Source organism: Lissotriton helveticus, chromosome 8, assembly GCF_964261635.1.
Source record: "Lissotriton helveticus chromosome 8, aLisHel1.1, whole genome shotgun sequence".
In the NCBI taxonomy this organism is placed as follows: Eukaryota; Metazoa; Chordata; class Amphibia; order Caudata; family Salamandridae; genus Lissotriton; species Lissotriton helveticus.
This window is the reverse complement of record NC_136069.1, coordinates 414,202,467-414,227,800: the sequence shown is the minus strand read 5'-3', so window position 1 is coordinate 414,227,800 and position 25,334 is coordinate 414,202,467. Positions and strand designations below refer to the sequence as shown.

General features: G+C 43.3%; 1 protein-coding gene across 1 annotated transcript in view; it reads right to left on the bottom strand.

Annotated features, from left to right (window-relative positions):
• Positions 1–25,334, bottom strand: part of LOC144772723 (mitochondrial ornithine transporter 1-like) — a 184,160-nt gene that overhangs the window by 97,691 nt on the left and 61,135 nt on the right. Inside the window, exon 3 of the mRNA XM_078657249.1 lies at positions 2,090–2,348. Coding sequence (XP_078513375.1) covers positions 2,090–2,348 — 259 coding nt within the window. The remainder of the gene's footprint in view (positions 1–2,089; positions 2,349–25,334) is intronic.

Sequence of the window (25,334 nt, the reverse complement as noted above, 5' to 3'; positions counted from 1 at the left end):
CACTCTTCCTCATAATGAATTGTCAAATTTGTAGGTCTTACAGCAAAGTTCCTGGGAGAAGTCAAGACACATGTGAAAGTACACATCTTACTGTGGAATTACCCTTTCCTGAGGCTGTTATCCATTATTATTGTCCCTCACACAAGTATGTATCATAGCTAAAGGCAAAGGTGTACGATGACCGGTAAAGGAATTTAATAGCTCCTAGCTTTCAGCAGCATAAGCCCAATAAGGGTACTGGCACTTGCCTCTTTCCCACCCAATGGTATCCCATACAGGAATACAAACTTGGGGGGAGATTTACAAAGATTTTGGGCCTTCGGCGCAAAATCTTTTTTTCCAAATTTAGTTTCCAGCGCAAATAAGTGAAAAGTAATGCGAAGCAGCGTACAGCACACCTTCGCATTATTTTGCGCCTTAGGGAGGCGTATCAAGGGTGGTGCATGGGTGTTCCCATGCAACCACCCCAGGTTTCTCATGCTAAACCCAATTCACTAAATGAAGTAGATTGGGATTAGCGTGAGAAAACAGCGCCCTTTTCAAGGAGGCGCAAGGACGGAGAAATGCTTTCATTTCTCCTTCCTTTTCCGACTTTGCATGCGTGCTGCACTGTACAGCACACATACAGAGTGGGAACATTGTTAAGGTGAGTCTCTGCATAGTATTTTGTACTGGAAGGGTTCCTTCCAGTACAAATGCTAGAGTCATAGAGACACCCTTACACCATGGCACAAAGATGTCTCCGGGGCGCACAGCAGCTGATTTCAGCGCTGGTGCTAGTGAGCGCAGTGCAGAATTTGGGCTGCTGCAGTGCGCTACCTGGATGGTGATGACAGTACTTGATAACTTCTGTATTAACTGAGAAGACTCCATACTTGAGACTTTTTCTTGTTTTGTTTTCTAGAGGGAGAGTGTTATTAGTCTACACTTCCCAAATATTTTTTTCAAAACGTTGCTCCTTGGGCAGCGTTTAAAGGGTGGTAATAGGAAATTTGTATAACAATGTAGTATATGCTGTACTTCTGCTACAAGCGGCAAGACTGCTGCTGATCTACTGCTAAGACAAACAGATGAAATTCAGCTCTCCTAACCTCAACAATTCTACTGGTGCTACTGGCAACAGTCAGAGGTAAATCTACCGGAAAGGTTGCAGTGAATTCTTCATATAAAGAGTAGAAAATCCACCATGATATAGGTGGACCGATAGATTATCCTCTGCATTGAAAATATGGTGGAAGCAATAGAAATAGGTAATATGAAACCCACTTTAATCATGTCCAGGGGATGTAAAATGTGGACACTAACAATGTGCATCTGCATTCAAGTTACATGTCCATTATCAGCGCATACGGGCAACAGTTCCACCAGCAGTATTTATCATTGCAGGGATATCCGCTGTAAATTCACAGGCAACAATAGTCATGTAGACCACACATCCGCCTGCAGGTGGAGCTCTGCCATGCAGAAGTGATGATGAACTCCACCACAGTGCTGGTGAACTCTGAAAAACCACTGCCATAAAAACAGAATATTCCACCTGATAATCCCTTCATGTGTTGATAATGACCAGCCTTCACACCAATAGTAAGTATTGTCAAAATTTCCCCCATACACAAGGTCTGAAACAGCAATCAGGCAATGAATGCCTTCTGTCCAATGCCACATTTCCACTTTCTTCAGATGATTTACCTGCCTGTCACTGTGAAGACTTTTGCCCTGCCTACACCATTGATCTAATATGGGTCACAAGCTGGACTTTCTTTACCAAAAGATCCAACCTCCTACATGAAGCAAACAGTTTATGGACTCGGAGACTGAATGGGGTGTCAGAGACCTCCATAGATGCCCACAAAGCATGTTTTATATTTAGGCAGATGTCTTGAGAGTGGGTGTTTTCCCAATCTCTGGTGCAAAGTTTGACCAAGTTGCATTGTGCTGCACTATGCTGGCCCTAGGAAGATGCCGCCCTCTTCCTTAAAGATGTATTAATGTAATAGCGCATATTACATGCATGTTGAAGTATATTTGTGGGTGCGTGCACACACACACACACACACACACACACACACAGATGCACACATACACTTACCTTAACATTGCATTTTTATTTAATCCAAGAGCCGTTCTTACAACCTTCTGACAGAATCCGTAACTCATGAAAAGCACAGAGTTTTCAGCTATGTTAGCCAAAAGTGCTGGGGCTGTTCCTTTGTAAAAGCCTCTAAACCCCAACTGAGTGTATGTCTTGACAAAGCATTCTGTAAGTCCTTTGTACAAGGAGGGGAACGTCTGCATTTTCACCTTGGCTGTGTCAAAAGGTTGCCCGACCAACACGCATGCAGTTCCACCTGTGGAGTTAAAACACACATGTAAATCATGCAGAACAATCTGAGCAGAATAAGTAACAAGGGATCTTAAACACTGATTTTTAGACAAAGAATTAAGCAGAGGGCCTTAGGTTATATGTGCTAGACATTTAGGGCCTGAGTTAGAGTTTTGGTGAATACCTACCCACTCACAATCTTGATGGATACCCCATCAACCTAAACACATGTGCATTATATCCTATGGCATTTGTAATAAGGCACACAGGATTTCCATCATATTTGTGATAGAGTGCCCATCTGGCAAACTCTAAATCAGGCCCTTAGTTTCTTTAGGGTTTTATACAAAATTCCCCTGTGAGAAAGCTATTTCTTCTTTACACTCAATGAGCACGATAGTGTCTTAGCTGTGACAAGGTGCATCTCTGTATCAAATTTTAACCAACTTCCTTTGAATGAATGACAAAAAATGGTGTCAGTACATGAGGTTTAAAGATACTTGAAACTAGTTATCCATGTTGCTTTAACACATGTAGCAAATCAAGAACAATTACCTCAAACAATGGCAAATGTCAAAGTTGCTATTTGTGGGATTTCAGAACTTTGCAGAGTGACACATTCTTCAGTAGTTCATGTTACATTGACCGCAGAATGGTCATTTCAGCTTGGACTCTCTGCTAACCAGATGTTGCACTTGAACAATGAAGAGACCATGTGAATGCAACAGGTTGCCTTTTGTAAATGTAAATGAAGAGAGGAGTTGGCCTAACCGCTAGGTCGAATCTGGGGAACTGGGTTTGAGTCTCGGCAATGACGCTGAACATCCTCTGATTCTGGGCAAATCACTTAATCTCCAGGTGCCTAGAAAAAAAATGAATATGTCCATGTGTAATGCAACTGGTGCTATGTACAGCGCTCTAATACCCGATTCGGGTCAAGTTTGCGCTATATAAAACTCAGTAAAAAAATGCACTGTGTGCTGCCTGGCGCCAACACTGGCACACTTGCACCATGGTGCAAGGGTGCCTGCATTACAAGCAGTATTGTTTTTGTGCAGGAAGAGACACTTTTCTACACAAACAAAATCCTAAGCGACATTTTCCTCTCGCTATGTGTGTTGCAAAATGCAGCACATGCTGAAAAAGGAAATAACACAGAGAAAACAGAAATAAGGATGTTTCTCCTCGTTACGCCGTAATGGGGAAAGCAAAAATGTTTTACTCATTCTCAGGTCTACAAGTTTTTGTAAATCTGGGAATGTGCCAAAGTCCATAAATCTCATTGCTGACCTCACATGGTCCTTGAGGACACACACACTAATGGCAACTCCACCCACATAATCTATATGATTACCTCTCCATGAAACCAAAGATACATTGGAATGGCCTGCAGGAAGGTGAGGACAAGCATCTGCAAGCAACAAAGTAATGTGTGATGCAAAAAGAGCACCACAAGAATGACTAACCACTACACAGACGCCTTGCACACGGATAAAAACCTATTCTGTGTAATCATAGAAAAACTGAGATATTTGGCTGGCTTAAAGCGATGTCCAAGATTCTCTTGGAAAGAGAACAGAGAAGGATATATAGACTCAAGCCCCACATTGTCAGATCCAATCACAATATTCCATGGTCACCTTAATAAAAGTTGAATCACACAATAATTCAAACCATATGATATTTATTTTAACCCCTTCGGTGTTGATGACGGCCCCCAGCCGTCATGCACTACGGTGCTCGTGTGCTGATGACGGCTGGGGGCCGTCATGAACCCGCCCACTTGCGATTTTGCCGCACAGGCGCAGAATCGCGGCCGCATGCAAGGGGTTAAATGATGTATGGATCGGTGTCTCCACTTCCACATACAACTATACCTAGTAGACAAAGATGTGACAGAGCTATGATACGAATGTCACAGAACATTGTGTTAAGTGAAATAGCAGCATACATTTTACTGTGCCATGTGTCATTTCATCATAAAACTTGAAGGCAACCCAACTATTAATATACATTGAGAAAACCTGGAGAATAGCGATTTTGACACCACGTTTTACCTCCCCAGCTATAAACTTTGAGCAGTCTGAAGATCAGACATTTTTTGTACACCTGTTTACACTTTAACTAGTTTTCTACACTTTCCTTAGTTGGAGTTCAGTGCCACGTTTTAGGAATCTAATAATACCAGGGCTCAGTAGTCCAAGTGCAATGTTTAAGAGTATTTTCACTGCTATAGGCTCAGATCCCTTTTTTGGTCTCTTGAAGAATCACTGATCAGGCTACAAGAGGATTATACAAACCACACACTTAGGGACTTCATAGAAAATAACCCAAATCATGGACACAACAAGGAGGCCCACCGCACAAACAATGCTTGGATAGAACGCTACTACAAATGCGTCACACATGGCATGCATGATGTCACCCGTTGTCACCCATTACGCACACTGCAATGTCCTCATGCCAGTCAGCATTGAACGCTCGAAATTCACAATACAATAATAAGCACAGATGCTTCCCTCATTCCACCATCAGACAGAGACGACAAGAGAATCTGTAGGTCCAGAAGCAGACCTTGATTCTTGATGAAATAAGTGTGTGGGGGGGGAGCAAACCCAATTCCTACTTCAACCCAAGGGGCATATATTTTCCCTTTAAGGTATACAACCGCTGTTACAGCACCAGAGGGACCATCGTAATTTTTATAATTACATTGGCATCGTTCTCATTTTTACATACTAAGTGCTACAACAAATTCGTCCTCCCACACACCCTATAGGGCAAACATAAGTTCTGTGGGGTATGTCTGAAAAAGTATACAGCCTAGATTCACAGCTGAGCTTATCATTATGATATATGCATGATTTCTCTCTCACTTTTTGTTATCTTGTGTGTTTTGTATATCACTGCTGTTTCCTGTGCGTACCCCAAGAGTGTTATCACCTGAGTGTGTCCCACTAGCATGATGTGCTTTTCATCTAAATATGGTGTAATTAACCATGCACTATTTATTCCTGCTCTACAGACAATGAACATGGCTCCCCAAAGAAAGAACTTATGTATGTGTGCATGAGTTTGCGTTTGGCCTTTGTTATTCATTGCAAGTTGTGAATTACAGTTGGATTCAGGCAAAATTGATAGGGATCCCCCTGGTCCTGACGAGAATTGAAAGACCTTGAATGCAAATCTAGGCTGCAACAGGTAGACCGTGACGTTGGCGCATGAACAAGCTCCTAACACCCTAGGGTACAGTGAGCCTTATTTGAACCATTCCAGGGTAACTCCTGAATAGACACCTAATAGAGTACACCCTAGATAATTTATTCCCATGCCTGATTCCTATCAATATTAAGAGCTCCCGCAGGTAGGTTGAACCCATCCAGATATACCACCATTCTGCATGAGGGACCAGATGATGAAGCATGCCACGAACAATCCAGGGACGAGAATCCATAAAAACCCAAAAGGATATCTTTGTGCAGAGGTTTGTGACTGAACAGTATTATTGCCCAACCGTACTCTTGAATTGGGAGACCTTATCCCATTTGTAAATAAATCATTCCTGAGCGCGGCTCAGGTGAAGGCTTCAAACTGACCTACTGAGCTTAGCAGTCTAGCCATGCCTTTCCAGGATCTCTTTCATCTGCTCCCTATGCTCCTGGCCAGTCCCAATTGCATGCTGTTTCCAAAGTTCAAGGAGGGACAGCAACAGTGCAATGATGGTTTGACTATATGAGCAAGATATCAGCTGTGTGAAGATTTTCTTACCTAGATTGACTTGTCTGGTGTGGAGGGAGGTGTAGAATAGTGATTACACTGTGGACACAGACTGTAGGACGAATGATAAGGGTCCTTATTTAAATATTTACCCTTTGGAAGATAATACGGTCTCCTTCTATCTCTTTTGGTTCCCTCTCTGTGCAAATATGTCAAAAGCCTGTTGCATAGAGTTTAAGATATTTGATTGATAAAATATGTTTCTACAATTGTGATCTTTTCCACTCTATTGAGAAAGGTACTTGTTATATGCCTTTGAGAAATGTAAACTCTTGTTCCTCACATCTCCTCTTCTCAAGATCTCTTGAATTTAATGCATAATTATAGACAGACATACATAAGGGGCTTCAGATCAACACGTTTCAGCCATTTCTCTGAAGTGTCAGTCGTGTTCTGGTTCAACCACCATTGGCCAGCATCGGACAGGTTCTAGGTGAGCTCCCTTCAGTATTTGGCTTTACTGTTGGTGACATTCATATCTATGGTCAGACCACAGTATATTCATGGGGTGTTTTCCGAGTGTCCTGTATTGTGAGCGACAGTATTTTGCCTCATTATGTGTGAGTACACATTGAAAAAAGCCAGCACCTCACAGAAAATATATTCCCTCACTTAATTTCCTAAATACATGAAAAGATAAATTTTTAGATCGCTTGTACGGTACATATTTTTTTTTACATGGAGGTAACAATTTTGCTAACGGTGTTATTTTAAATAAAGTGAACAGAGAGCGTCGTTCTAACAAACAGTTGCCTTTTATGGTATAACTATTTTTATTGTAGTTTGTGAAAAGGTAGGCGACACATTACTGTATCCATCTGTCTCAATCCTTAGACAAGCACTTGTTCAACAGTTGTCTTTTATAGACAGGAACGCACAAATTTAGCATTTAAAGTAAAGTTATAGCCGCTGATAGTTTGAATTTGTTAACTTTATATCTTGTGGTTCCACATACATCTCTGCAGTGTTAGTGAAAGATTAATGTTTTTATTTGTTTCTTTTGAGTGAGTTCAGTGGAAAGCAATCTCCCAAATTCTAGCCTATAGCCTGCACGCATTTCAGCAGACTGTTCATCTGTGTACTTGTCTACTCTCTGCTTCAGTTAAAGGAATTCCAGCTATGCTACTACATTTTTCTCTAGCTAAAGTGTCTTTTGGCACCATGTTATCGGATGTATAATGGTATAAGAACGCCGCTTGGCTTAATTACTTTCTGGTTGTGAAGTGGATTCTAATGTCAGCAACGTAAATATGATTGCATTTGAACATTTAATTGTGGCTTAGTAATGACTCTGCATTTTCTCAAGGATCTGGTGTCTTGTATGTTTTCTTTACACACCCCACCAGTCTGACTTTGAGGAGGTCTGCTTTATCTGTATCCTTTAAACAGTTTTATAAACTGCATTGGTCGTTTGCAGGAGGCACATGACAGCTTATTTTAGGACTCCTAGTCCTACTCCTACTGACACTAATTCCTACTCACTTCTAATTATTCCTATCATACTTTTATTCCTTCTTACTTCTCATTAACTCTATTCATATTTTTACAAATTCCTATACGTACGTCTTCATCTAATTCTACTTACTACTAATCTTAGTCTTACATTTATACATATTTGTATACAGCTCCTACTTACTCCTACACTTTCCTCGACTTACTCCTATACTTGCTTTCATTCACACACTTGTTCCTACTCCTATCTATACCCATACATACTCTTACTTATGTATACTCTTACTTCTAGTTGGTACTTCTTACTCATGCTCCTACTCCTATTCGTACTTCTACATTTGCTCCTACTCTCACCTTTAATTATTTCTACTCTTACTCCATTTTTAATGCTAAAATGACTTTTAGTTCTAATTACTCCTGCTCAATTCTACCTACACCTACTCTTACTACTATCCTTACTTCTACGTTTAGTTCTAGTCATACCCATATACCTATTTATGCCTATTTGTACCTCTTTGTTAGCCTACCCTTACTCCTTTTCTCCTGAATACTTCTACTTAGTCCTAATTTTGATTGTACTTTCTCCTATTATTATTCCTTCTTACTCCTAATCCTACATCTACTTACTTCATCCACCTATCTCCATCCTTAGCTAAGCACATGCTCTTCCGCCCACACCAAAACGTTCAGCAGTCAGCCTACAACCCAACATTGATCCACTCAGGGCCGGACTGGAAACAGCAACCAGCCCTGGCAGATTGCTGCCCGACCGGCCCCAGGAGCGTTGGAGGGGTAGGGGTGCTGGCAAGAAGCACCGCTCCCGCTTTGGTTACAGGGGGACAATATTGCAGCACTGCTGCAAAACCGGCCCCCAGTGACAAAACCAGCTCCCACGGGCACAAAACCAGCCCCATCCCTTATCCACCATACATATCGAGCTGTGCAGTCACCGTGTGTGTATGTATGTGTGCGCATGCTCATACATCTGAGTATTGTCTGCATGCATACGGGCACTTGTATGTGTGTTGTCTGTTACGGCATCTAAACATATGAAACAACAATTTACAATGAGCACAACCCAGCAAAGAGCTTGCACACCTAAATCAAGCCTTCCCATTGGCCTTCCCAATGCGTTTTGATCCTGGCAGCCTTTAACTGGACTCTCTTCTGCTTGACATTTCACTAGTAGTCACTTTAATTTTATAAAACAGATCTAAAGTCTTGTTATTCTGATAATAGGATGCTTAGTTTTGATAATACTGAATCATCGTCAACGAATCTTAATTGCTAGAGATTATGGGAAGGAAGATAGGATACTCTACATATTCCTCTGAACATAACATAACAAAATATAGCATAACAATGTAATCAAGTCCAGATGTCCATATTATGAGAAGCTGATGCCCCCACCGACTTTCACAGGAGTGGGCATACATCTTGATCTGCTATGTAAATATAGCTAATTGCTCCCACCTAGTGATCAGGGTTCATGAAATCTTATCTACATACCTTATTTCCGCTCCAATCATAACTCGTATTCAGCAGGCTGGGACAATTATCAGATGTTAATTCATACCATGTGCCCACCACTCAGCTATCCAAAATAGTTGGATACACGTATAATCATAACTCTCTCATAGAGGACACATAAATAACATCTACATTTATTCATGCCTTTGTGGCTGACTCCTGGCTAACTCTCACGTCTTAGTTTCAGCCTTTTCTCTCCTTTCCCTCCCCGGCTACAAAGACCCAGGAGAGTCCTATACTTCCTTTTGGATGGTAGACAGTCAGCATGGAGGTGGCACAGAATTGTGTGAGGACCAATCCCTACAAGACCATTAAAGTCTCAAACCTGATGCTCGAAAGGTTAATTATTGAAAGTGGGAGTAGATAGTTCCCACTGCTGAATAGAGGAGCAGGGACTCACCTGGTGACTGAATTCCTCCACTAAGGGTTGCAGTCAAAGTAATGGTGACAAGCACCGCATCACAGACTTTTGTCTTGACCAGGTCATTGAGTCCGGTTTGCTCTCACGCTCCTTCTCTTCTCCTCCTTGGGCCTGGTGAAGATTGCATGTCAAGAATTAGATGGCCTGGCAATTCTGGCTTGGAAGCCTAGTGACAGAATGCCAAGCTGCTAGGTCAGCAAATGCTAAGACTATGTTCACAGAAGGGGTCACTCTCATGGTCCTCCCAGGGGAGATCGTCTCTATCACCAGCCCCACAGACCACAGCAGAAGTGCCAAGGCCCTGCCTGCCCCAAAGCAACTCATGCAAGCTCCTTACTCTGTTTCCATCTGAGGCAGAATGAAAATGATTATCCTTCTGGAAGCTTCGAGATGTAGGAACAACTCCTCTGCAGGAGCACACCTAATCACCTCTGTGGAAGGACTGATACTTACTTACGCTTACCTGATTACTTCATCCTTCCATTGATTAAGATTGGTTGAGCTTCCTCCTGAGCCTCCCAATGGAGGCTGGCAGAGGCTTGCAAAAACAGTACACATGATGTAAACCTCCAAAGCACTCTTTGCAAATCCTGTCGTGAAGACAGCTTTACATGCTCACAGTAGAACTCCGGACGGTCCCCTCAAAGGTTCAAGAGTTTACATTTTCACATGCCAACGCCAGCAACCATATCTGATGCACATCACTACCTACATGAGTCTCAATGGAACTCAGAATCTAAATCGCACATCTGTCCAGCTACATACATATGTAACAGGTGTATCATTCAGCCACTACGCTGCTCCAGGCCCAGTGAACTGCCAGCTTATGTGGGTAAACCTTTGTGAAACAATATACATCAATATGTCCATGGCTTCTGAACCAGGCTTGCAAACCTTTGAGATCTACTGGGTCAATGATCCATCCATCATTTGGACACGAGTTCCACAGCAGCCCAACTTTTTCCTTTTGCATCTCACGCCTCACACACGCATCTGCAAGCTACCACCTGGCAAAGCACTCTGAATGGTGTAATCATCCCTACAGCTCACTCACGTCAGTCTCATAAGGATGTCAGTCATATGACAGATAAGGCAAATACCAAATCGTGCATTTTCTAAAAAGGAAAACGATATTATAGCACTTCATATCTATTTTCTACTTTTCTTGCTATTCCAGTCAATAGCCCCCTGTATGATGACAAACAACCGTCATCTTTTTCTCATTCGCGGTGCATAACCTGGGTTATTATAAAACTGCGTAAGTGGGTCACACAAAGTATCAGAAATAATGCACCCATCCTGCCACATGGAGAAAGAAAGGCATAAACAATCAAGGCTCCATGTGGTCCGGTGTTGGTGGTCCACCAAGCAGTCCTCAGGAAGGTAAAAGATGTCACTTTATAGGTCTCTCACTGAAGTGAACACACTTCAGTGAGGGGGTCTACAATCCCTGAAGGCCCTTTTAAATGCACACTGTTTTGTAGCGGCTCACTCCCTGATGCCACATTCCATACTGTTGACAGGATTCACCATCTCTTCTAGGCTGTGCAGGAGTGACACTGCCATCAGCTAACAATTGCTTTTTTTTATTTCTTCCCAGAGACTCGACTGGGAGTCTAATACATATGGCATCCTCAAGTCTCTTTCCCAACATGGATAGCCAACTATTTCTACTCCGCTCATGTGCAGCAGACCCATTCTCAAACTGGCTGAGCTGGAGAGTGCCAACATATCTCGATGGCTGGCAGCAGTTATGCTTTCCTCTAATCTCCTCCAAGAAAGAGGACAAGCATGTTCTGTGGCCTTCTGCCCTCCCTTTTGCATATCAGCACCATCTTCATTAGTCCCATCACCAGGTGTGCCGCCAACCTAGCCAGCTTGTGATGCCCCAGGTGTGACTGAGGCAGACACCAGGCAAATAATGGGTCGCTGGGATGCCTCTACACTTGTACACTGAGGTTCAGTGTCTTTCTTGGTCAAATCCTTTTGGTGACAGTCTGCTGAAGTACTTCAAGGCAGGTTTTATGGCATGTTGGTGTTCCCAGAGGGTTCTACTCTTTATTTACTCTTATGCATAACATGCAGCTCAATGACTTTCAAGTGTGGATTTGTCAGGCGTAGTTCTGCTTCCTGGAAATGTATATTTAATGCAAAAACAACAGCTGATGGACAGAATGCAGAACAACGCCATACATTCACCCCAGTACAGAGATCTGGGCCTACATCCATCGTTTTTTTGCTCACCATGCCAATCCAGTTTGAACCCAGCCATATGCAAATCATTCTTCACCCTGTGCCCCATGGGAACAGTCCAGCCCGAACTGCCAAGCCAGGTCCTCCCTGGACTGGAAACAAGCATCCTAGGACCGGTTTCGGGCTTTCAGCCCTTTTCAGCCAGGATAGCTTGATTCCAGTGGCATGGAGAGCACGGGACTCACGTCTGAGCATACCTGTCCCACTCGGGGTGACAAAAACAACAGCTGATGGAAAGAATGCAGAACAATGTCATACATTGTTTTGCTATGTATATTTAATGTCACACATCAGGTTAATCTGTCTTCCCCTTTCGTTGTGCCTTATTTCTGCTACCGGTAGTGCTAGAGCCACCCCTATGTTTTGAAACCACGTGATGACCTTTGATTCCCATTGTTTTAATTGACTTTTGGTGTTTTACTTTACCCTTGCCTGAATGTACGACATCATTTTTCCCTGCATGTGCATGTTTCCTTGTAGATGTCTTTCATGTAATCTTGTACTTTTAAAGTGGGAGAGCTTTCACTGAGTAGAACAGCCTTGCCAGGAACAGAACATGTGGGATGTGCTTTTGAAAGCATGAGAGAGAGAGATGTGGAATGTACTTCTTGATCTCGAAGTGCAGTGTTACAAGCAGTGGAGCTTAAATGTGAATTGTGTTGTACATTGGGAGATGAAGTGTGCAGTGCTATAGGCAGTGGTGCACAAATGTGCATTGTGTTGTACATTGGGAAGTATTATGAAGTTCTTACAATTGGCTTTGACATACCCTCACGTCATCTTGAATTCTAACTCTGTCTTGCTTGAGCTTTTTGCGCGCACAGGCTGGCCCCCAGATTTCTCAAGTTGTTTAGGCTATTCATGTTCAAGGTTGTTTTGTTGACTGTACTGCCGGAGACTTTCGTAAGCTTCTTTAAGATAAAGGCTGGAACACATGAGAATGCAGAAGGAACGTGAGAACTTCTTTGGAATGCTTGCATGGAAAGTGGCCAATTCCAGTAGGTTACCTTACCGCAGAGGAAGGCCTCTCAGAACCTTCTAGTATGTTTTGAGAATATAAAGCTGGGGTTTGTTGATTTAGACACTGGGATTTGAGCCCCAATGACTGACGTGTCTACAGTGCAGCAGCTCCCGGTTTTGCTGAGTCTCTTGACACTGGCTTGACCCCGGCTGTGAATCCCCCAGTCTGGAGTGGGCCAAGATGAAGTTTGCAGCCGGTGATGTATCTTGTTTTTGATTATTGCCATTGTGATGTGTGAGCGTCTGTGTGCACATTTAAGTCTCCAGTGTCCATAATCATCAGTTTTCTTTGAGTATTGACTTTGTGATGTGTGAGTGTCTGTGTGCACATCCATGTTAATCATCTGATGTATTTAGTGTATATATCCTTCTGATTTCTTGCAGCTGTCGTCCAGTATAATCTGCTGGTGTTTCATTCCATGTTATTATCTGCTCATGTTTCATTTTATAATTGTTATCTGCTTGCATTTTATTTCATGTATATTCCATGCATTACATATATATATATATATCTATACTAATATAATAAAGAGAGAGCCCAAACCTTTGAGGCGGGTAATCTCAGGAACCACAACACCAATCACAACACCCAATACAGCGTTGGAAAGGGCAGTTGCAGCAGAAGGACATAGGCTATGCAGACGCCCACCATATACAGTTAAAAGGTAAAAGAACCGTGCCAGCAAAGTAGTCCCTGGTGGGCGTGTCTGCGTTCTGCCGTAGGCGTGTGCTGGGGGCGTGACAAACGCTGGGGGCGTGTGGTACGTTCCGGCCTTCATGCCATGTCTCATATCGTGTGCTGTGGACGTGTGCTGGGGGCGTGTGCGGGGCGCGGGATTACGGGAAAAAAAAGCGAGCGTTGTGCCCAATATTTCATTGTTTTTTCTTCCCAGGTTCAGTACATTCCAGCTCCGGGTGTCCACCCTACTCCCTTTAAATACCCCTGCACCCCATAATCATAACCCACCCATACTCCTTAAAATACCCCAACACCCTTAAACACTAACCCATCCTAACCCTATAAATATACCCTGTACCCCAAAACCCAAACCTATCCCTAAACCCTAAAAATACCCCTGTACCCCAAAACCCAAACCTAGCCATGAACCCTATAAATACCCCTGTACCTCAAAACCCAACCCTACCCCTGAACCCTAAAAATACCCCTGTAACCCAATACCCAAACCTAGCCCTGAACCCTAAAAATACCCCTGTACCCCAAAACCCAAAACTACCCCTAAACCCTAAAATACCCCTGTACCCCAAAACCCATACCTATCCCTAAACCCTAAAACTACCCCTGTACCCCATAACTCAAAACTATACCTGAACCCTTAAAATACCCAAACACCCCAAAACATATACCTCAGTACCCCAAAACATATACCGCAATACCCATACTTACCTTATCCAAACATTTAAAAAAACATGCTTTTACCATTCATGCATTTACAACGAATTTCGTTGTAAATATGTGCGTGATAAAGCATATAAAATGTAATGCCCTGCGTTATAATGGCATTGCGGGGTCACGGTACTTTCGTAATGAAAGTATGTGAAGTGATGGTATGCGGAAAGAAAGTTGCGGAATAATGGGCGTTTACCCTCCCCGGTAAGTACATTGGTGGCACGGCGGCCCACATCTCCAGCAACATACTCATATTTTTTCACCACCGATTTGAAAAATGCACAGGTCTCTCTCATTTATGGCCATCACCGACATACACTTTTAGACACACCTCTGTCACAAGTTCTAGAATTGCAAACTTTAGAGCTGGGGAGCTACATTCGAATCTCGGCATCAGCTCAACATCCTGTGATTCCAGGCAAATCGCTTTGTCTCCCTGTGCCTACAACAAATGAATATGTACTTCTGTAATGTAAATTGTGCTTATGCCATGTTGTCGAGTTCGCGCTATATAATATTGCAAGGAAAAATAAAGTAGGGAAACTCGAGTTCACACACTACTGAACACGCACTCTTAAGTGCATCAGCAGTGCACTGTGAATCGGAGCGTTTCACAGGCCTGTCACAGATAAGAAATGCTATCAAAACGAAATCCTACAACACAATATACTACTGGCTGGCAGCAATTCCTACCCAGACAACGACGGGACGGGCTGCTAGTACATATATAAATCCTTATGCATTTGAATGTCGTTCAACTGACATCTGGGAAAGCCTTTCTGTTAGAGAGCATTGCATAAATAAAACGCCATGCCTTATTCTTTGATGTGTTTTATTTTATAAAGTGAAATCCCTTTACAGGTGATGTTTTCTTGTTTTTATTGCTTCGTCGTGTTAGAGCTTCCGTGTGGGAGGGTGGTATTCTCTATTATCTAGGAGTGCAAGCAATAAACTCCCTCCTTTGCGTCATTCCGTTACGGTTGCCATGTCAGCTGAGGGATCCTTGGTCATGACTCCTCCAACTGGCTCTTAAGTTGGTGTGTCACTACTGTGCTTACCATTCTGAATGTCCCAATGCCTATGATGTGCAGGATTCCGGCACACCATGCGGAGTCACAGCAGTCTTCATCTGTCATGGTGACTTATTTTGCTCATGCAAAATATTTACACACTTGCTAACTTCTTTTTTACACCATGGGAAAACATGTTTTCTCATGGTGAAAAGTTATTACTATCCTTTGTCTATTGATGTACACACAAATTTCTTTGTGTGAGTAAAAACATTTCCAAACGCAAAAACAGCTTTTAAGAATTGGAAAAGTGCTTTTAAACTAGTGAAAAACTGGGGATTTAAGTATGTGTTAGAAATTGGGTTGTAGGTTCACTGGGGTATGAGCCCTAGTCAAGCAGAATTCTCAATCCTAGTCAAGGTAAGAAGATGACAAACTCTAAATTAACATGTGCTCACCCTCTGGTAGCCTTGCACAGAGCAGTCAGGCTTAACTTTGAGGCAATGTGTAAAGTATTTGTGCAACACTTCAAACAGTAAAACAGTGAAAGCAAAACACAAAAAGTTTCCACACAGGTTAGAAAAATAGAACTTCATTTAATAAATAAAACGAGATCAAACTGACAAAAATACAATAGGTAAAACTTGATATATGATTTTTTAAAGTTTAAACTGTAAAATAACACTAAGAAGTAATAAGCGATTACTTGGTATATCTGGTCGTGCCGGATGGGACAAAGTCAAAAGTTCAGGCCTACCTTGGGTCAGATACAGAGACCCAGTGAAGCCCGCTGAACAAAAGAAGTGAGATCTTGGCTGTGTCAGTGTTGAAGATGTGGTCCACAGTCAAAGCAATTCGTCGATGTTGATCCATACAGTGATGGCGATGCATCGGTCCTGATCCGTGCAGCAGTGATGATGTATTGGCTCTGAAGAGCGCAGAGCTGCGATGTAGAGATTCGTCATCAAAGATGATGTCGACAGAGATGTGGAGATCTTGTGCAGTGGTGGGTCAGAAGGCGATACAACTGGGACACACAGTACAGGCGTTTCACTGGTTCTGATCCACACAATAGCGGATGCGCCGGCTCGAGAGAGGATACATGGTCTTCAGTGGAGCAAGCACCTTAGGCCTCAATGTCAAGGGTCCAGGACTGGGGTGGCACCACTTGGCAGGAAGGGCAGACTCACAGATGGCAGTCCAGGTGCAGCAGCAGGAGAGTTGGAAGTCTTTGATGTCCCTGAGACTTCAGATCAGGAGGCAAGCCCTTGAAGTCCCTCTGGGTTCAAGTGATGCTGGTCTATTCCTTCTCACCCAGGTAGTGGAACAGTAGGCAGCAGAGCAGCAGAACAAGACATGAGTCCAGCAAAGTAGCAGTCCGTCAGAGTGGCAGTTCTTCACAGCTTAGCAGTCCTTATTCCTGTCAGTCCTAATTCCTGGCAGAGTCTTTACAGGTACCGAAGTGTACTGAAGTGGTGGTGTCAGAAGTCCAGTACTTATACCCAGTTGTGCCTTTGAAGTGGGGAAGACTTCAAAGACAGGTATCTGAAGTGCACAGAGGTCCTCCCATCTTGACTTGGCTCCAGACTCGCTACAGGGGGGTATGCATCCCTTTGTGTGGGGATAGGACACATCCTATTCAGGTGTAATGAGGCTGCGCCCAGGTCATCCCTCCCATCCTCTCAGGATGGCCCATCAAGTCACACTTAAGCTCCCATTGTGTGTGGCTGTCTTGGGGAAATACACAATGCTCAGCTGTCACCATTCCGAGATGTGCATCAGAGGTAGGCAGCAGGCACCAAATGGCTTAAGTAAGAAAATGCCAGCTTTCTAAAAGTGGCCTTTTGAGAAATCCAATTTAAAATCCGACTTCACCATAAGTTGTGACTTTAAATTGTGAATCCTGAGACACAAAACTTGAAAAATCTATTTCTTCATAATTGGGACCTACACTTAAAAAATGTAATAAGGTACTCCCAATGTTATCCTACTGGGTTGTTCCATGAATCAATTAGCAATGCAGTCTCCACTTTGGCACTGAAATACAAACACTGCCTTGTATTAGGTGATTTTAATACCCAACTGGATAAACCGGATGACCTGGATGCCATGAGACTTAGGGAATCTCTGGAGATTTTCAAATTAATGCCTTTTATCCAGTCTCCTACCCACGAGAAGGGCCACATTTTGGATCACGTCTTTTCCTCTGTAAAAATTGAAATTTGTCCCCCCCTCCAGCTCGTGTGGTCGGATCATTTTCTTCTTGAATTTACCTTTAAATGTGAGTTCACTTATTCTAAATACCACGGAAAGCAGTTGATGGGCAGTTTTAGAGCCTTTCATCTCATTACTCCAGAAGTCTTAAGCGGGGCTCTTGAGAAGCACCCTGTTATCCTGAACGGCAATCCCGAGGACGATGTTGCCTGTCTTGACAACTGGCTTCAGCTCCGAGCGGCAGAACTCGCCCCCCCTCCTCTCGCTCAGTCAAGTCCGCGAGTGTTTCTGCCCCTTGGTTTACGTCTGCCTTCAAGCAAAGCAAGAGCGTGTGTAAGTGCCTAGGGAGAGCGTGGCGAAATAATTACGACACAAACAATAAACTAGCGTACAAGCATGCCCTCAACCTCCACCATAAACGTATTTTCGAGGAAAGAATACTGCTCCCCTAGTGCGGTCGCTAAGACTTTTTCTCCCTCTGTGACATGGGTGGAACGTATGGGCTTGTTCTTCTTTGATAAAATCAAGAACATTAAGGATACCCCTCACCTTTCTGTTACAACACCAGCTACTGAGCCCACTTCTCATTCTCCAGGGTCTAGGACCCCATCCTTCACAGAGTTTCCCCCTCTCCCCTTGGCTACGTCCTCTGAAACTATGAAAAAATTGAAGTCGGGGGTTCCTTCTGACCCATGCTCTGCCACTACTCTAGCATCAATAGCGTAGACCACTAACCCATTGGTAAATCAGATTTTGAATGCCTTGTTGCAGCTTGGGCAAGTCCCCACAATGTGGAAGAAGGCGTCAATACTCCCCTCCTGAAAAAGCCAACTTTGGACCTGGAGTTAGCATCAATCTATAGACCCATATCGCTTCTGTCATTTTTCTTCAAAACGCTGGAAAAATTTGTTCACTCGGTTACTTCCTCTTTTATGGAAACTAACCACATATTGGATCAGAGTCAATCCGGTTTCAGACCAAATTTCAGCACTAAAATGGCACTCCTAGAAATCTCGGAGTCCATCAAGGACGTCCTAGACAGGGGCAGCAAAGTTGTTTTAATTTTACTGGATCTATCGGTGGCCTCTGATACTGTCCATCACGACCAACTCCTGTTGAGGCTCCAGGAATCCGGTTTCAGAGGGATGGTACTGAAATGGTTTGCCTCTTTCTTGACAGACTGCCAACAAACAGTTTGGGCTCCGCCTTTTTCAGCTTCCATTCACCCCATAAAAGTGGGAGTTCCACAGGGCTTGATACTCAGCCCTACACTGTTTAATATCTATATGTCTCCTCTAGCGAACCTGGCTGAGACTCATGGAGCAAAGATAGTGTTGTATGCTGATGACACTCAGCTGCTCTTTACCTGTGATAGGGATACTAACTTCAGAGAAGAAGCAATCAACTCTTGCCTAACGGAGGTGTTTGCCTGGCTCCAGTTAAGCCATTTGAAATGTAATCTGAAATTATATTTTTCGGTCTGCCCCCAATATCTTGTGGCGCAACTGGTGCTTACAGGACATGCATCCTCCTTCCACCTCAGTTAGCCTAGTCAAAAACCTAGGGGTGAAAATGGATGATACCCTATGTATAAAACCACAGATCCAAGCTGTAGCGGGACAATGCTTTGGCCTTCTGAAAATTTTAAAACAGTTTTTACCCTTTCTCCCGACTCCTCACAAGAAAACAGTGGTTCAGGCCCTAATTGGCTCCAGACTAGATTACGTCAATATCCTGTATCTTGGACTACAAGAATACTTACTCACCCGCTTACAAGTGATCCAAAATGCTGCAGACAAAGCTATACTTTCTCTTGGCCCAAGGACGCGGATGTCCCTGCATCTGAAATCCCTCCACTGGCTCCCGATCTGCAAGAGGATCTACTTCAAGGCTCTTGTCTTGGCCTTTAAAGCACTTCATGACATTGGAGACCCTTATCTTAGGAAAAGAGTCCAGTTTTACCATCCTCGGCGCACTCTGTGCTCCTCGTCGATGTCTTTGGCACACAAGCCTGCGTTCCTCCGCTCTCGTATTGGTGAGCGATATTTTCAGGTGCAAATTGCCAAACTTTGGAACCGTATGCCGCCAACTCTAAGACAGATGCATGACCTTCTTTCTTTTAGGAAGTCTTTAAAGACTTGGTTGTTCCATCAATAGCCTATGCGTCGCCTTAGTTAGTCTGATCTGCCACACCCACCTAGCGCCGGCACACTCTTCTGAGTAGCTGCGCGCTCTACAAATACCCTGTTAACATAACATAACATATGAGAGAGATAGGCCTTACAGTAGTGAAAAACGAATTTGGAAAGTTTTCACTACCAGGACATGTAAAACTTAAATGTCCTGCTTTTTAAATACATTGCACCCTGCACTGTGGGTTAACCAGAGCGTAACTTAGGGGTGACTTATATGTACAAAAAAAGAAGGTTTGGGCCTGGCAAGAGAGTTATCTTGCCAGATCGAAATGGCAGTGTAAATTGCACACACAGACTCTGCAATGGCAGGTGTGAACCCTGGTTTGAGGGATACTTAAGTGGGTGCCACAATAGAAGTGCTACAGGCCATCTAGTAGCATTTAATTTACAAGTCCTGTGCACATGTAGTGAACTTTACTGAGGACTTATCAGCAAATTAAATTAGCTAATTGGGTATGAACAAATATTACAAAGTTTAGGGAAGAGAACTCAAGCACTTTAGCACTGGCTAGCAGTGGTAAAGTGCACAGAGTCCTAAAGCCAGCAGAAATTGATCAGAAAAGTAGAAGAGGTAAGCAAAATGTTGGGGGGAAGTATGTAAGTCGTACTTACAGAAACAGATAACCTTGAGAATGGGATCCCAAGTTTTTTTGCTCAGTGGTATCTTTGGGACTAGATCTTAGATATGCAAGAGCTGTGTCTTTTAGGTGTATCTGGTCAAATTAGTCTTTGTTCGCAGAATGCTGTACATTTATATAGTGACCATCCAAGATTACTGTTAAAAATGAAGCATGAGCTGTGCAAACTGACGAGAAAATATGAAGAAGAAATCTACAAAAACAAAACAACGATCAGTACTATGCATGTGTTATTTTGAGCACAGACCTCGAAAAATGGCTGATCACACTCCTTATCAGTGTGGTGGATTCGATGGTAATCCCATTTATCAAGTTGTAAACATCCATTGCAAGAGTATTTCTTTCTTTGCCAACTGAGCGTGTTTCTCAGGCATGCTAACTAATTCCAAAGGTCCACGGTGATGGTGTTCTCGTACAATTTTATTGATATTGCAGTTTAATGATTAATCCACCCTTTATGAGGCTGTAGAGTTCTTTTTACTATATACATGTTTTCAAGAACTAGTTAGTGTCCTTGCAGTCGGGTTATGCTCCACGTTTGCTAAAACAGCTCTTTGGGAAGCTCCTCCCCCTACACACACGTTGGCTCGCTCGTGACACTGAACGAGATGACCCACACAAGTGTTGGATGACATGTGCTAGGCTTAGTGCATCCCCCAAGGGGGCAGAGGACATGACTAATCACGTCACCTGCCACAAAATGCTTCAAGGCGCTTGAAATCATATTAAAAAGACCAAACATGCAGCTCTCACGACTGTGTGGTCTGTGGAGTGCCTGCAATGCATGCCGCTTTTTTTAAGCTGCTCTACACCACTGGGTCCAGCAATGTCCTTCTGTTGGCAAATGCATTGGGCTTTCTGGCTCTGTAGAGTGGTGCAATCTTAGCTGACCCCTCGTCGTTCAGCTGTGGCCACGTCTCCTTGCAAACTGAACTTAGCAAAAGTAACTTGCAGTGCAGTACTCCAGTTTTGGTGCTCTCCCCTTAATTTCTTCTTATCTGCTTGGACATGGTTGAGTTACTCCATTGTAAGATATAGAACTAGGGTGATGCTGCTTAGGTGTTCGCGTGCCCCTCTCTGGTCATCTGCCCAGTAACGAGACGTTAAGAATGAGCCCCACCAATACTGAGGTGACCACAGTGGGTCTGAAACCCCAACAGTGGAATCCTACACTACGGCTTGTCATGTCCATGACCTAAAGCCACAAATTGAATTTCTGTCTCTTTGGAGGCACAAGTCATGGTAATATCCAATGCAGTATTCTCTGATGGTCTTTCCATACTGGGGCCAGCAGTGACCACCGTATCACTCTCGGCTTTGGGTTTGTTACATTTTGATCATGGAAACATCCTACCTGGGAACACCCAACTTCTCATTTGGAGCTTAGAAACCGTGAAAAGTGATGCTGCACAGAGTCCTTTCTATTCATAGTAATTGTAAAATAGTAATCGGGGAATATTCCCTGAATAGTCCCATTTTATATATTTAAGGCCACTCATAAAGGCATGTAAGAGAATGTAAAACAGTCCTACATGGGGTACTAATTTACATTTCCCAAAATTACTTTTGTGAATAGGCCCCCTTGTGTTTCTCAGGCACTGCCCTGAGACAACTCTTTGCTGATTTAGGTGAGTGTATAATTTAAACGTCGCTGTACATCACATAACCACATTCATAGCAGACGCCCACCTTTTCTGCATTGCAAACCATTTTCTTACTTCCCTAACATTGAAGATTGACCCAAGATTTTTTGCTCATCATCTGGAAAATTAGAAAATCACCTTCAGGTAGGAGCTCCTCATGCTTCTTGACCCCTAAAGCCATGGGACTCTTCAGTCCCTCCACTATTTATCTAGAAGAAAGTAAGGGGCCTATTTATGAGCTGGTTTGCGTCACTCTTGCTCTACGCAGTGGGGTGCAAGAATGACACAACTCTTACATGTGATTTATGAAGCCACGCAAGGCCACTTTGTGTGGCTCCGTAAATCTGGACACAGCACAAACCGCTGTGTTGCCTTCCTCTTCCCTGGGAAGGCATTCCATGGGAGTTGTGAGGGTGTTCCCATTCAATGCCCATGGTTTTTGACACATTCCCAGATTTACAAGAACTGGCGACCTGGGGATGCACCAGAAAGATATGCCTTCTCAGGGGAGACATAACGTGAAGAAATATCTTTATTTCTGCTTGTTACTTCCTCTTTCCATGTGTGCTGCACTCTGCAGCGCACAAAGAGGAATATGCCTCTCAGGATTGTTTTTGTGCAGGAAGGTGTACCTTCCTGCATAAAAACAATCTTGTATGCAACGTGGGCACCGTTGCACCATGGTGCAAGAGTGCCGGCGTTGGTGCTAGGCTACCAAAAGGATGCCAGCACAGGGGAAAAGGCAGGAATGTGCTGTATTGCCTTAAGTATGACACATTTCTTCCCTTTCCCTGTCACGAAGTGCAGCGCAGGAAGATGACTTACTGTGCTGAACTGTGTGACAAACTCATAAGTAGGCCCCGAAATACCTATCTGTTTCCCGAGTAGAGGCTGAGCAGTCCCTGGTAATATCACAAGTATGGGTTAGAAAGGCATACAAGGCCATTACTGATGAATGTTAACATAATATACGATAACGTACTACATCGTTACATAGATATAGGCTTGAAACATAACATACCACATAACAAAATAATATAAAACAGTACATGGCCACATAATGTACCATAACATTTAACAAAACATAAAACGCCCGGATAACCTAACAACATAACAGCATAAGCTAAAATATAACATAACAATCTAACATAACCTAAAATATAATTTCCACTTGGCTGAGCAGGGTCCCTTATATCTCAGGAAGGCCATGCTGGAAATAGATAGAAGGCTTTAATCTTTGGCAGCAGTGGGATTAGGTGAAGGTATGACCCCTTCAGGTGATCTGGGGTAGTTAGGTAGGAAATGAGCTCCAGGGATGTGGGCTGACAGAGCATGCCCTGTTATGCAGGTGGTGAAAGTGGGCTTTCCAGTGCACTAAGTGTCTTGTGGGATTGGGTGCTAAAGGTCATGTAGAATTGCCTGCTACAGGAGTAAACCATGGTGGCAGATCCACTGGCGTAACGAAAAGTGAGGTGGCCTCTCTGCACGGTACTTAGAGGGGTCCCCTCCGGGCTCAATCAAGAGCTCTCCTGCCAGAGTGCAGTGCCAAGGGGGCCCCTTGGAGCTAGAGGCCCCCCCCGCACCGCGGGGGATGTGGGGGCGTGTGTTACGCCCCTGGGCAGATCGCATATAAGGCATGTAAGAAGTCCAAGTTCAAGTTCAAAAGACCTTTATTCGAATTTCTTAAAATTCATAAAAGTACCGAACATAACATCAACAAACCATAATAATATATGTACATACAAATAATGAATAAAATAAAACATATAACATTCCATTCCATACAGTGACAATACATTATATTTCAGAACAATATGTTAGATTTCCATAATGACACAAATAAAACTGATTTACTATACTCAGGGGTTTTCCATCATCTTACGTGCTCGTGTGGCCAGTCTTAAAAAGGAACTGACACGGAAAGTTAATTCATCACTATCCAGAGCAATCAACATGCTATATGAATCTTTAAGAGTCCGTGGTCTGGATTTTTTAAAAAACGGAGTTAAAAACCATTTGATGTACACAAGATAAAATTTACAGAAAAATAAAAAGTGCAAATCATCCTGAATACTCACGCCATCACAGGGGCATAAAATAGAATCGGCGCTGCGACAATGCCCTAGTGGGAAGGACAACATAAATTTTACAGTGCTTGCCCTTAAACGAAACAACAATGATCTCTCCCAGCTGGTCATGGGCAGGGAGAGATAGGGTGGCAGAGTCTGTCCACACAATCCATTGCCTATGTATTTCATTACAGTCGATTTTTGTGATTCGCTTCTAAGCCTTTCACTGTTGTAGAGTGCATATAGCGCATTCTTAACCTCAACTTTGTCCTTTAATTCTATAGTCGTAGGATCAGTAAACAAAGTGCCTCTACCAGCTTCATTCAGTGATTTTAAAACTTCAGACAACCATGGAATCCTCATTCCGTGGTCGCTACTTAAACAGTCCTTTATGATATTCTGAGTAAGAGCAGCAGCATCATTCCTCCAGATTCTAATCCAGAAAAGTGCAGGTCTTGCTCTAATAAAATCACTAATATGTGGAAGATTTAATTCACTGTGACAGATGAAGTTAGATGAGGAGATTGGTGCACCCAACACTTTCCTACAGAAGCGATTTTCCTCCCTTTGGATACAGGGGCTGTTTCTCGATCCCCATACCTCTGCTCCATATGTGGCAACAGGTGCGCACTGTAGTTTAAAAATCTTTAAAATAGCCTTAGTGGCACCTATTTTCTTTGGGCGTGGGAGACTCAGAACAGAGTTGTTGGCTTTCGAGAACTTGCTCGTGGCGTGGGCCAAATGCCCACTCCACGAGCCGTTCGCAGCGAAAACCAACCCTAAATATGGGAATTTAGGGACAGATCCCAATTTGTCTGTGCCTAACTGTATAGTATTGAGTTTCCTTTTGCCAGGGCCACAGGACATGATAAAAGATTTTTTTAAATTTACCTTTAAATCCAGATCCTCCATGAACTTAACAAAACTATGTACAAGCAGACGAAGAGCGTTAGGGGTGCGGGCCATAAGCACCGCATCGTCTGCATATAAAAGCGCTGGAAGTGGTTTCCCTAAAATGAATGGGACATCTGTGGTAACTTTTTTCAGGCAGGTGGATAAACCGTTAATATAGATGATGAACAACAGGGGTGCTAAAACGCACCCCTGTCTCACCCCCCTCCCTATGTCAATAGGTCCTGATACCTCACCGCCCATCCCGATACGTACCCGTGCTTTCAGGTCAGTATGGAGATAGGCTAAAAAATTTACAAGAGTGTTATCAAGACCGTTAGTTGAAAGAATGGACCAAAGCTTTGATCTATTAACGAGATCGAAAGCGGATGAGAGATCCATAAATGCAAGATAGGTGGGGGAGGAGCGGGCAACACTATATTTATCAATTATCAGTTTTAAGTTTAGGCATTGCTCCACTGTTCCTACC